The 14,546-nt window shown below is 46.3% G+C and overlaps 1 protein-coding gene across 1 annotated transcript in view; it reads left to right on the top strand.

The window, feature by feature from the left end:
• vps13b (vacuolar protein sorting 13 homolog B) overlaps window positions 1-14,546 on the top strand; it is a 324,029-nt gene that overhangs the window by 165,788 nt on the left and 143,695 nt on the right. The window contains exons 25-27 of the mRNA XM_079275924.1: window positions 3,991-4,194; window positions 8,570-8,741; window positions 10,993-11,107. Coding sequence (XP_079132050.1) covers window positions 3,991-4,194; window positions 8,570-8,741; window positions 10,993-11,107 — 491 coding nt within the window. The remainder of the gene's footprint in view (window positions 1-3,990; window positions 4,195-8,569; window positions 8,742-10,992; window positions 11,108-14,546) is intronic.

The following is a 14,546-nucleotide window of genomic DNA, read 5'->3' as shown; positions in this document are numbered from 1 at the left end:
CTCCCCTTTCCCTCCTGTCCTCTCCTCTCTCCCCTTTCCCTCCTGTCCTCTGCTCTCTCCCCTTTCCCTCCTTTCCTCCCCTTTCCCTCCTGTCCTCTCCTCTCTCCCCTTTCCCTTTTGTCCTCTCCTCTCTCCCCTTTCCCTTCTGTCCTCTCCTTTCCCTCCTGTCCTCTCCTCTCTCCCCTTTCCCTCCTGTCCTCTCCTCTCTCCCCTTTCCCTCCTGTCCTCTGCTCTCTCCCCTTTCCCTCCTTTCCTCCCCTTTCCCTCCTGTCCTCTCCTCTCTCCCCTTTCCCTCCTGTCCTCTCCTCTCTCCCCTTTCCCTTTTGTCCTCTCCTCTCTCCCCTTTCCCTCCTGTCCTCTCATCTCTCCCCTTTCCCTCCTCTCCTCTCTCCCCTTTCCCTCCTGTCCTCTCCTCATATCTGACTTTAAATGTCTGACTTGAGGGGGTTCATAATCTCATATTGTACCATTTGAAGTCATGCAGCAGCTCTTTAAGAACTGTTGCCAGAGCGGCCCCACCCACTCCAGAACAACAGAAGAGACCCCACACTTGTTACTCCTCTTTCTAATTAGCATCTCCATGAGTGGGAGCGTTTACTATAGGTTGTCAGAGCGCTGGATAGTTGCTGCACGATAAGTACCACCATGACGGTGAGATGAGAGCACTGAGATCGGTGTAGTGTGGGTGGGAGAGTTACATCTAGCATTTTGAAAGATGAATATGTTAAAGTCAACTAATAAAACCAAAGAGCTTGGCATCTACACTTCATTTTTGTGACATTAAATCAGATTTTCCGTAATATGCAGTGGATTACGTCATGGCACAAACAAAGATATTTTTAGAAACTGCGGTGAAACAATGGAGACTTGGGGTGTTTTTTCTTTATTTGACATTTGTACAGGCAGCCACAGGTGTCATGGTTTTAATGTTTAAGATCTTTGTCATCTGTGTCTCTATGAAAGTGACTGTACACATGCATAGGCCCGTTTCTGAATGGATTTCTCAGACGATATTAAGGGTGCACCAGCAGCAAAGACATAGTGGGAAGTAAGGTAAGTGTCTTTGAAAGGGTTGAGGAGAACATCGAGAGTATAAAGGGACAAGCAGAGCGAGAGAGAAATGAACCAGGCACACACACACACATGCATGGAGATGAAGAGCGAACAATGAATCAGCGTGTTTCCAGCATCTCTTCTCTTTTCATGCACGAGTTTTGTTTTATTTAGCTTCTGTAGCATAACAAAGAAAACACCCACAATACACATTTAGGTGTTTATTTTACTACTTTGTCTATTTGTGTCTGTGGATTTCTCCTAAATTCACGAACAGATAATGCCTCATTTGCATATTTAAACACATATTTCAGAAAACTTGTAATACAAAAAATGATTAATGTAAGTTATCAAATGGGGAACTTTCATGGTGATATCTAGTGGTTCATTTTTTACCATATTCACTTATAGTGTCTTGTATATCATTTTTCAATACATATCTTTTTTAATTTTTAAAAGAGTAATCCAAAACCCCCTCTGTAAAAACCTTTGACTCTAATGTCAAGAAGATGAAACAAACTATTTGAGCCTGGTTTTATCCAAAGTTCAGATTTCTTCTCAAATGTATGAAAATATGCACATATTTGATGAGATAATGCCTCAATTGCATATTTAAATATCAAATTTCCCAAAACTTGTGATGCAAAAAATAATTGTCAGCAATCAACTGGGGACGTTTCACCCGTCGTGTCTCCCATTGATGTGAATGTGAGCTTGCAGGGCTGTGCTCGCTGTGTATAGTGAGTGTCGGCTCCAATCTGAGTCGGTGTGTCTGTGTGAATGATTCATGTGGCTGTCAGAAGGATGGGGCTGGTAGCTGCACTTATACCTTATCAGGACCACCTTGAAATCAGCACACACCCACCACCACCGCCAGCGTTTGCTTTGACCTCAGACACGTGACCGCACATCATTTCAGTAAACACACACACATCCGTACACATGTACCCTCTCTGCTACCACGTACTCAACGACATTTCCCTTACTGTGAAGTCTCTATAAACTCACCGCTCAGATAAAGGAACACGGAACACTTACTGTCCGCATGCCGTCCCGTCTTTCATCTGTGTTGTTTTTATGAATGACTGCTGAAGCCTCTGTTCAGCCTCCAGTTTGCACCACTGCAGATGAACAGACCTCCCGGTCCGCAGGTGACGGGTCTTTGGAGAAACCCAACCCTCCAAATGTTCTGCGCACTTCCCCGACTCTTGAAATGTGGCGTGTGTATCGGGAGCTCATGTTAGTAAGTGTGTGTGTGTGTGTGTGTGTGTGTGTGTGGGGCCGAGCCTGACAGCAGTAGCTGAGATAAACCCACTGACCCTACTTTGCACAAATCTGGGATATCATGAGCAGGAAGTAGGTGTAGGATGGAGCAAATGGCAGAGGCAAGATAAGATATGAAGGATAGAATGTGGTGAGAATAGACAAAATATGAGCAGGTGCATGAAAGGAATTAGTTGACGGATAAAATTAACTAAAAATCTCAAGGTGAAAGCAGACTGAGCCCCAGACTTGGCTAAAAACAGAGATCATGTCATCTCAGCCCCACTGTGCTCACTCCTTCCCCTCTCTCGTCTCTCGGCATTCTTCGCTTCCTCCACATCTGCTGCTGAGTGCAGTAGGCCTTGTTGTGCTTGGTAGGACTTCCAGACTCTCCGGGACGAGAGCGTGGAGCAGCACCTCTCCTGACGGCGGTGCAGTCGGGCCGGGTATGGCAGGCAGCTGTTGGCCCCTCTGCACCCTGGACGGTCGCCGGATCGGCGTAAGCGGCTCTTCCTGGACATGTTTGAAAATGGCCCAGCTGCAATGTATTGTGCTGCTTTTCATTTGATTTATGCTTATTTATGGAGGGCCTCCCTGTAATGTGCGCGCTAACAGGCGTGCGCAGGCCGAAATGTGTTTGGAGTAGAGAGAGAGAGCTATTTCGCGTGTGCGATCATGTGTCCGTGCACCTTTTTACTTTTGAGGGCTCAGTTGGCCGCAGAAGCGAAGCGTTCAAAATCCAGAAATTAGCTCACTGTGAAAGAGCGTCGCTCCCCCCCTCCCCCCCTCTCTCCTCTCTAAAGAACACGGAGTGAACGCATGAATAACCGAAAGCATCGCATTCCCCTGCCTTCCCCTCATGTTTTCCACTCTTGTTTTTGGCTTTGTTGTTGTTTAAAGCCCAGGCCCTCTATTCATGTGAACACATGATAAATAGTTGAGAACACTTGACGCCGAGCCTTCGGTTTTTCCTAACCATGGTGAGTTTTTTCAGGAGGGGGGGGGGGATTGATGACACAACTCAACTTTCCTCTGTGGGTGTTTCTTTGGGAGTTTTTGTTGTTATGGATAACAAATTGTCACTGTGGAGTATGTGCGTGAGCACGCTGTGCCTCGCACATGATCACCCGTCGATTAAAGACACAAAGACAGGTTTTCCTGTGATTGTGAAATAAGGATGGACGACAAGCACAAAGTCTAAAAGACAGTGAAAGAAATAGGAATGGATATAGAGGTCCGTTTTTGGCTAATATTTCCCCCTTCGCTCTCAACTTTAACTAGGTTTAGTGTCACATAACTACAAAGCTGCCAAGCCAAATCATGGTAATGTCCTCAGAAGTAAGAAGTACATGAGAACTCCCCAGTGCAGCTGCTTGAGTCAGACCTTGGCAAAGACTCATTTGAATCTGGTTTCAAATATGAAGGCTTCTTGTGGTGAGTTAGGTCTATCTTTTAAGGCACTCAGTTGGCGCAGCAGACTTCATGTATTGAAGTGTTTTCAGCTGTTGGTCAACATCTGTGTGTGTGTGTAGGGATAAAGAGCTTGAAAGAAATGGATCGATCGACCCCACGCTATAGTTTTTTCCACACATTGGATCACGTCTCATCCCAACCACTGTGAAGTACGACATCTAGCATTGCAACTTAAAGTCCTCTGCTTCTGTCTCTCTCCAGGTTCAGCTGTTGTACGAGCTCCTGCTCAGCTGGATGTCCACGTGGGCTCGTCTCCAGAGGCACGGCATCCTGCGTCAGACCTCCAGCATCCCAGAACCCCCTGCCGGTGCCGCCCCGTCGTCCCCAGTGCGCAGCAGTGCCGGCACCGCACTGCCGGACACCAGCACCTGCAGCCCGTCTGCAGATTTTGGCTCGCCCACCGAGGTTTGTTCACTTTGGTCGGTTAAGTGTTTTTATGAGCGATCTAGGTTGCGTTTTTCCTCACATGGACGAGCCTCTAATCGACTTTTACTTTGTTAATATTTAAGTATTTACTTATCTTACTGCTGCTCCCTCAACCATATTTCACACTACAACACAGTATCGGCCAGTTTTGAACTTCTATCATCCTTTAAATCAAAGTTGTTTTCAGTCATGCAATAACACGTGTAGTTTAAGCCTGTGTTGTACACATAATTCTCCTGCTTATTTTAATTGAAAATATTGTATTATTTTAATGTCTCCACGCTGGCGACAGCCGTGGCCAGCGGCATTAGGTTTCTGGGTAATCCGTCCGTCCGTCTGTCCATTCTCTTCAACGGCATATCTCATGGACACCTTGAGTGAATTTCTTCAGATTTTGCACAAATATCCACTTCATTCATTCATTCATACAAGTGGACATTTGTGCAAAATGTGGGTCACTGTGATCTGTTGGCCATAACTCATGAATTCATATGCTTATTATGACAATTTCACACAAACGTCCAACAGGGTCAAATGAGGAAGTGATGGTATTTGGGACAGACATGGATGTGAGCTGCCTCATGTCTGGTTGGGGCGGTAACTTATTGTTTTGAGAAGTTGACTCAGCGCTAACGCATGCAATGTGTCTCAAAAGAAATCTGTTTTGTTTGGGAAGGATTTTCAAAGCTGGAAAAATCTCATCAGTGCTTGTGTTTGGGACAGAACAGATACTCCAGATAGGCTGTGAGCTCTGATTCATGTAAGCTGGGGGCTTGATTGAGTATAAACCGAGCCTCTTAATTTAGGGAAAACAATCACCTGTATTTACATTTTTCGCTCAGATAAAATATCAAACCCGGAGCGTGAAGGATGAAGCGTAGCAGTGCGTGCAGGCATGAGCAAAGCCCATGGAGAGCTCAGAGCTTCTCTGGGGCAACGGCAAATGTTGAGTGTTTTCCTTTTTGTCCCTAGGTGATGCTTATCCTTGGCTTTGACAGTGTGGCAGCAGTTTTTTTTCTACTTTTTCTCCTGTCTATTACAGTAGCAGCAGCAGTGTCTAGCTGGGGGTCCAGGGCCTTGGGGGCCTCAGCCACCGGGGCCTTGCGTAATATGGATGTGTACATTCGTGTGGAGTAGTAAAAATGACGGTGTTGATGAGTGTTTGTGTTGTTAAGCACTGGCACCTAGCCCAGGGATTTAATGCTGTGTGACCACCAGGGGCCTCGCATTGCTGACAGGCCCCTGGTGGTCACAGCATACCGCCCTGGGAGCCAACAAAGTGTCCGTGTGAGAACACACACGGGGGAGGGGAACCAAAGTGTTTCATACGTCGACGTGCATCTGTGTCTGCGTCTGTATCCGCGTGTGTTCTTGCATCACAAGTGGATTCGGTTCAGCGGGGGGGGGGGGGGGGGGGGACGGTATAGCGCGTTTATAACAAGGCCACCGAGTGCCCCCCGACAGCCCACTTGTCACTGTTTACCTAAGTACAAACACTGGTGGAAGTGTTTAGTCCTCTGGGAGGCTGGGTGATTGAGCAAGAACGTAGGAGCTGTTTTGATAAGTCTCAGCAGTAGTGGCTGCCCCCCCCAGCGATTGAGTCCACACAATATTCTGTGACATGTATATATGATACACCGTAGTCCACTGGTGGCTTTATCCTGCCTCTCTCCTTCTATCTTCATCACTAAACCTTCCTAGCTTTTCTCCATCCTCCCGCCTGTCCCTACACCATCCTTCTCTTTCCACTCGTCCCCATAATCTGCCCCCTTCCCTCCGTCTTTCCTCGACACCTCCCAGCCTGCTGTTGTCTTCCAATGTTTGGGTCTCTCTGATGAGCAAAGACAAACTCTGCAAAGAAAATAAACCCCGGGATCCTCGGCCCGTTTATGCCGCAGGGGCCCAGGAATTAAACTGTATACTTTACAGCTTGGCTTGTGGAGGTGTGGGAAAATAGCTCTCTCTTAGAATGTGTGTGTGTGTTTGGGGGCCCGATCTGGCAGTTCAGGAACGTCGGGTGGAGCCCACCTCTACCAACGCCACGCCGCCACATGTGTTCTTCAAGGCCTCACCTTCATAAGAGGAGGAGGAGAGAATTGCCTGTCACTCATGAAAACATGAACTTTGGCTTTTTGGAAGTTATTAGTGATGTTTTCCTTTTACAGTTGATTTTTGACTTTTCTTTGTCATTGACACTGAAATCCATGTGATCTTAAAAATGCACTTTTACAGTTGTAGAAGCTCTTTAATAAGAAAGCAGTCTTTTCTTTCAGGTGTTCATTAAATTCTCTTTAAATTCTTAGTTCATGTTTTTCTACAAAAGTAGGCAGATTTTCTTTCTCTCATTTGAAGCCGTTCACAATTAACAATATTCTTCCATTTAAAGCACAGAGATCGTTTTGATTCCAAAATGATTACACTACTGCTAATCATTTATTTTTCTCACTGACCCTGGTAAGGAAATGGGCTCTTGTAGGAGAGACAGAGTTTGGAAGCGACAGCAGCGGTTCTGGCTGGCGAGCAGCAGCAGCCGGGTGTCCGATGCTCCAGTGTAACCACGCTACAGTACACAGTGGTCTGAGCTTCCCACAGCGCCAGCGGCTGGCTCCTGTTTCCACACATGACATTACAGAGTCTAATCCTACCGACCGGCCAGAACTGTAAACTAAACAATCCAAGCCGCACACACACACACACAGGCCTGTGTTTTGACTCCAGCTCGACAATAATCAGTCCCCAAATGGCAGTTGACACTAGAATATCTCTCATTGAGACTGACTGAACACCATTACTACTTGGCTCATATTACTCTCTGCCAGTCACTGTTATTACACACACACACACACACACACACACACACCTTGGCTGTTTGGTTCCATGGAAACACATAATGACACTGCTTGACACTTGACTGGAGTAAATGCTAGCTCTGGGGGAATTACGTGATTAGGTTTTTTGTGGTATTTTTGCCCATGTGGACAGTATTTCATTTCATCGTTTTGAGTTTTATGGAGCTTAAAGTCATGTTGTATAGTGTACTGTATATTTGATCTACTATAGGACTGTATATCTCATGCCTGCAGAGCTTTCGGTGTCCTCCACCCTTGCCAAGTTCCTGCCTGTGTTTCTGGTGCATTCCTGTGTTTATTTTTCTTTCATTTGATAGATTTAAAATCTTAAATTCTAAAATAGATAATGCTTCCCACGGAGCACATGCTTCTCATCTGGTTCTGGCGGTCCCCACACACAGTTGCGTTGAATCTATCGTTGAATCAGTATAATCCTTCATTTATTCATATCATTGTCATGCGTTGTTATTGAGCTCTGCTGTCAGCCACCCCTCAACTGCACGATGAAATTAGATTTGCAATTTAGCATCGCCCCCCCTCACCTCCCCGAAATGCTCAGCAGGGACATAGTTTCGTCATCTGGACCCTCTTTAAGACGCTGTAATCAGCCCAGCAGCTGTGGGGTTTCTAATTGAGATGGTTGATAATCTCCCCGCCGACCACAGCCAGCCTCGACAGCCATGACACAATCTGTCATTACCACGCCGCGATGTGGGGAAAGGCCTGTGGAAAGAGTGAAGCCCCACCATGCCAGAGCTGCAGATTGCCATATTGTTTGTTTGCAGGCTTTTCACTCTTCGAGTCAGTCGCACAGATAGATGTTTGGGAAACAGATGAAACCAGGAAGAGCGCAGGAGAAATACAAAACTGTCCCCCAGTGCTGTCATCCTCGGTGCCCTGCTATACCCTGCAGTAACGAGACGAGCGCTCACAGAAGTCAGCCTCCTCTGCCGCATCCTGCTTGCCTCCCCCCCACCCCCTTCACTTCCCATTCTCTCACAAGCTGCAAGACGTGTGTGTCCTGGCGCACTTGAGTGAAAGCAGGCCACGTGGGTGCTGGTGGCTTAGTTTTGGGGTTAACACCAGTGACAGCTCCACACAATGCAGCTCCACACAATGCATGTGAACAAGGAGTTCTTCTGTCATGATATTGGTCGTTTCATATCTCAATACCGGTATATAATGTCTTCTGCTATACATTTCAATTTAACAAAAGAATAATAGTGTAATCTCCTGTGTGACTGTGTGACACTAACTATGTTTACATGCATGCACACAAATACAGAGTTATCAGATAAAGGCAATAGTTACTGGTTAATATTGGTGACGAGTTTGAGTCAGTATGTGCTTGTTGATATCTTGACAAATGATTTGATCAATTCCACCTAAAGATGATAAATCATCATATTGAATTATTGCCCAGCCCTATTGGTCGTGCCAAGTGTGGCCTCAAATCATGTCTTGTCACTAGCCCTGATTGAACAGGTCCTGTTTTGACTCCCTAGGGCGACTCTGTGCCTGCTGGAGACGATGGCCCGTTCGCCGACACAGTCACTCTGGAGCAGAAAACCAGCAGCATCGGAGGCACCAGCGGGAAGGTCAGCCTGTGGATGCAGTGGATGTTACCCAAGGTCACAGTCAAACTGTTTGCTCCCGAGCCAGCTGCCAAAAAGACAGGTACAGTAGCCTACTTAACCTCCACGTGATACTTGCTCTCTTCAAATACAATCAATCTGTTATTTAGTAGTAGTTAGTTGTTAATACACAGCTATTCTAAACCAGATGGCAACCTCTGGTTGTGAAAAGTGGAGCCATTGCTGTTGTACTTTAAAGCTGCATTCTCTCTAGTGTCCATCAGGGGGCGACTCCTCTGGTTGTATAGAAGTCTATGAGAAAATGACTCTACTTCTCTCTTGATGTATTCCCTCAGTAAACATTGTAAACATGAGTTTATGTCTCAATCTCTAGTTTCAAGTCTTCTTCAATACAGCATGATGTTCATTCAGTAAATTATGGTCCATTTAGAGTCAAACTGACCATAAAGCAGAGTATGCTTTAGGGCGGGCTTACTGTGATTGACAGGTCGCTATCAGAGCCGTATAAGGGCGTCTCTACCACGGCATCACTCCAAATATGGTCACTTCCTTTTACTGGTTGCAAAAAAAGCAAGATGACGACCTCGAGGCTTGAAAACCGTAGTTGACAAACCAATGGGTCACGTTCCAACGGCTACGTCCACTTCTTATATACGGTCTATGTTCAAAACACATAAGAAGTGCTTCATGTTCATGGTAGCAGCAACAAAAGTATGGAACCATTGACAAAGAATTATGAGCAGTGACTTCCTGAAATGTTAATTGTTAATACATCTGTGTAATAAGACAAAAGAAAAAAGACTCTGGTCGGGTTTTTATTGCAAATGTGTCCGTGTGAACAAGTGCAGGAAGCTGCTCAGAGTTTTTACAGTCCTGCTGCACCGACACCTAAAGCCCCCCCCCCCCCGCCCCTTTTCTCATTCACATGTTGTGCACTCGCAAGGGAAAAGCAGCTGGAGGAGAAAGAGGGATTGGAGGGGAAAAGACAAATAAATAAATGGATGATGAATCCCAAGTGAACCGCCTCTTGTCCCCTTTAGATTAACTGCGGCGATGAAAGGCTAGATTTACCTTTAATTGGCGGCTGTAATATTTAGCATCTGCCAAGCAGATCGGCCGGCTTAAGGTCTTTGAATGGTGGAAAGGGAATGTTTCGGAGGACCTCACAGAGATGGTTTGACTTAGAGACATCCTAAATAGGCATTGCTTTCAGATTTGGGCTTAATGTGCGCCATCTGAGTTGCGAGATGAACTTCCTGCTGGATCCTCTGCGCGCAACACATTAGGCATGTTATTAAAAACAACAGTCGTGTGCAGGCGATACATTAGATGCCTAATATCACACGGACGTTCTCGGAGATAAGCAAGCCACAGATATGACTGCAGACAATCTGCTATGATGTAATGTGTTTTTTAACTGCAAAAGGAAATAAGATTCTCGTCTCTCCGGAGAAATGGAAAAAAACAGCCACTCCAAGACACATCGCTTCTGGGCTCTCATGATATGCCATTATGTGTTGGAAGATTAGAGGTAGAAATTCAAGCATGAGTCTCCAGAAGGCTCCGCTAAAGGCACAAATCAGTGTTGTTCTTTTCAGATGAACCATCTAAGACTGAGGATTTCCAGTGCTCTTACAAGCTGGGTTTAAAAAAACCTCATACATCAATATCAACGCCACGTTTGGAGACCATACGTTTCTGAGTATCTCACAGCTCGGGAGAGTTCTTTCCACACAAGTTATCCACAATGCCTTGTGTTTCAATTTGAATAAGCTGTTGGGAACCTCTGGGTTTTTTCTCAGAACCACCGCAAGGCAACAGTGCAACAACAGCCATAGTTTCACATGCATGAAGTCCATTTTCCCCAAGCCAGCCTGTGATTGTGGGACTTTCTCTTGTGGAAACAATGAGAGGGACGCAGCAACAGTTGAGCTGAAGGGCTCGGCGCTGTACAAAGTGAATCAGTCCGCCTGTGAGGCTTACTCACGGTGCCTGATGTGGGCGGGTTTGTTTGCACACAAGGTGCACTGGGCCACGCACGCGTGTACATTTTAATGACTGTACACACACACAGAAGAGTCTACATGAACAGCTAGATCAGGACCAAAGGCTGGACCTAGAGGGTTAGATACAGTGCAGGTCTTTGCCCACTGGAATGATTTTCACACACACAGTTGAAGCTTCCTCGAGTTCCGAGTTCAGCTGCATCTGCCAAGCACAATGATGGCCATAGCGCATGCTTCAACAACAACAGTGGACGGCAACAATGAAGTTGCCTAATGAGTGTCTTTCCACTGTGATTCACTTCATGTTTTTCTGTGTGTTTCTGTCAGAGCTCTGTGTCATCTGTGAACTAGAAGACCTGAGTGCCTCAGTGGATGTCCAGGATGTTTATACAAAGATCAAATGTAAAGTTGGCAGCTTCAACATCGACCAGCACAGATGCAGGTAGAGTACATCGCGTACATGTACAACACGTATATATGCATCCAGCTCAGGCAGCAACCTCCGGTTCTGAAGAGTGAAGCCGATGCGGAAGTGTCTTAAAACTAACATGCTCTCTAATGTCCATCAGGGGTCGACTCCTCTGATTGTATAGAAGTCTATGAGAAAATGACTACTTCTCTCTTGATTTATTACATCAGTAAACATTGTAAACATGAGTTTATGGTCTCAATCTCTAGTTTCAAGTCTTCTTCAATACAGCATGATGTTCATTTAGTACATTATGCTCCATTTAGAGTCAAACAGACCATAAAGCAGGGGATGCTTTAGGGCGGGGCTACTACGTCCACCGCTTATCTACAGTCTGTGAGCCAGGTCTGAAATCATATGGCACAGGCGGATGCCTCCAGATCAAGGTCCGTCTGTCTGTCCACCAGGTCACCCTGCTGCACCCGCCCACTTCTGCTCTCACCGTCCAAACACACTTCACCACCAGTACCACTGACACTTTATCTGTTCCCACTTGTGCTCACACGGGTGATTTCGGATTATCACCATCGTCTTTCCAGACAGCTGTTGCAGACGGACTAACGGGCAGATGAAACCAACTAGACAGGCGCGTTAAACGGGCTCAGGGCTGACCCAACACTGACTGGCGACGCAGAGCTCAGTCCGTACTGTGCGTCAGTCGTTTGCTCTAGGTCTGTCTGTGTCTGAATCGATTCACAGAAACATCAACATGTTGTGGGGGAGGAAAACCACTGGGTGATGTTCCACTGCATCCTCACGCTAATCTCTCCCCATGTCAAGTTCCAATGGGATAATTTAGCTCTGAAATTATGAAAGAACAGACTGCACCATGGGGGAATTGAAGCTGTAACTGATCTATGTATGTAGGGCGGCCTCGGTTCAATATCAAAATACTTATTTTTTCCTGTGTTCCTTCCACCTTGCCTCGATCACATACCTCCGCGATGGAGTCAGCGGCTCTGAGCGTGTACGTGCCTGAGGTCTTGTTGGGAAGGGACCACTTTAGCGGGAGGCAATTCCCTCTGTCTCCGTCTGAGGAGATAATGAAACAGCGATCTCTAACGTTCCGGCATGTTGCGCGTGTTTTCTCGGATCTGTGTGCCTACGTGCCCGAGTAGACGTGTTCCCATAAGTCCCTCCTTCACTGGATCGAGCCAGGCAGTGAAGGGGAGCTGGGCCTTCCTGGGCCCGCACTAAACCCCGTCATTAGCAATCGATGCTCGAGCCGCTGATATGATAATTGATGCAGATTGTGATTTGCCAGATTTTAAAATCAGCTCACCCGTGTACTCGTTGATCGTCTTGAACTGGCTAGCGTCTTGCAGACCTCCCTGTCTCGCTGCAGTCGGTTGATTTATGACCGGGCCACATGTTTTCCACCCAGTGCGGAGAATCAACGTAAGCCAGGACAGCGTCAGTGGTTGGACAGCTCTAGAACCTAAAGGTGTCTTGGGTCGTTACATCACGCTGCTCTGCTCGCCACAGGTGTGTGTCCAATTGCTTCTGAGACAGAGCCAACCCGTAATATCTTTAGTAGACCTCTATGACTCCCTAAGTAGATAATGGGTCAATTTACTTATTCCTAGGTTATTTCCGTTTAATGTACTTTTAACAACGTGGTCTCAACACACTTTTTAAACTGAGCAAAGTTCTGGCAGAAGGAGGTCCTCCATCATCCAAGCCAGGTTCTAGTCATGGCTGTTTAGGGCTCCTGGCCCACTCTAATCTGTATTGTCCACCTATACAAGAGAGTCCACTGGGGTCGGGTCCATATTAATCATTCTGAGCAGATAATTGTTCGGTATGTCATCACCCAGCCCATGTTATTTGTGTGCAGCGGGTCTGATTAAATCGAGCCTCATCTGGCCTCGGGCTGTCTCACTGCTGGAAAATGAATGGAATAATAGATAGGGCCGGCAAATATGTGATGTGAATATATATATGTATATAATTGAATCTCTGATTGTATCAAAATAGGATCAAAAAAGAAAAGGGTGGGCGCTAATGGAAGCCGAAGGTGTGTGGCCTCTCTAATCATGGAGGAGAGGTGAACAACTTCCCTTCCAGTGGGAAGATTAGGAAGCGCCTTCTTCTCCTTGTTTTAGCCAAGTGTGTGTGTGTGTGTGTGTGTGTGTGTGTGTGTGTGTGTGTGTGTGTGTGTGTGTGTGTGTGTGTGTGTGTGTGTGTGTGTGTGTGTGTGTGTGTGTGTGAGAGAGAGAGAGAGAGAGAGAGAGACGTTGACAGTTCACCCTTATTGGCTCCAAGAAGCAGCTCAGATTGGAGCTGATGTCTTCCAGCTGTTCCCCAAATGGCTCAGAGCGAAGGATGGCTGGATTGGAACCGAGGGGGGGGGGGGAGAAATGAAGAGCTCTTGGGGGGTCCATGTGTATTAGTCACTCTTACAGCTGAGAGGGAGATTACAAAAGAGATATTCACACAGAAAGTTGCCTTCTCTCAATGAGCTCTCAGTGTCCTGCTGGGGGGCGTAAAAGATATGATGCAGATGGCGTTGATCCGTTCCCATTGTGTGAAACCTTTTGCCATCCATGTGTTGCGCAAGATTTGGCATCCTACAGTCATTTTTACAACTCTGTGTGTTGTATTTTATACTGGAGCATAGTGTTTGTGTCGTGCTGCATATCAGTGATGATTGTTGTGTCCGTCTTACTGTTAACTCCTTTTTGATGTCTGCTCCACAGGTGCCTTCTGCTTCTTACGGAAAAAAAAAAAAGGAAATCGATTGTCACAGAAAATAATCATGCATCACCTGATTTATGTTCGTTTAAGTTCCCCATGTTAATACGCAGTTTGCATTTTAATAATTATCTGAAAGCACGGTCTAAAATGTAATAGTGTCAATTTTCCAGACATGAAGTCTCAATGCGTGCCTCCGCTGCTGCAAGTTTGATAAGACTGTTAGTATTCGCGTGTGGTTTGCTTATCTGAATGTAATTTAGCCATTAAAGAGATATCATCAGTCCCCTGCCACAACAGTATGAGTCCTCCCAGCTGCCCAAGTTAAGCGTGGCCTTGTGTGTCTCTCCAGGCCAGGGCAGGGCTTTCACTCTGACCACTATGAAGGACTCATTCTGCAGTGCAAGGACACAGCCGTGGTGAGGCTCCTGTCTGTCCCAAACCAGACATAGCAACCGCCCTTAGGCCTGTATACACTGTGCCTCTGCGTTCTGCTGCTCCCAATCGAGGACACTGATCTCTGCTCATGCTGGACAGACAGGAAAATAAATGAAAAGCATTGTTTTGGGCTATAACGCAAGGTGTGCTCGAATGTGATAAATTGATGCACCTTAAAACTTCCATAATTGCAATGTATTGCATAACATTCCCCTGTCTCTCCAGTGGCTCTGATTGGCCAGATAATCAAGCCAATGAAATCTGGTGACAAGCGTTCTTG

The sequence above is a fragment of the Melanostigma gelatinosum genome (genome assembly GCF_949748355.1).
Source record: "Melanostigma gelatinosum genome assembly, chromosome: 9".
In the NCBI taxonomy this organism is placed as follows: Eukaryota; Metazoa; Chordata; class Actinopteri; order Perciformes; family Zoarcidae; genus Melanostigma; species Melanostigma gelatinosum.
This window is presented reverse-complemented; position numbering and strand designations above follow the sequence as displayed.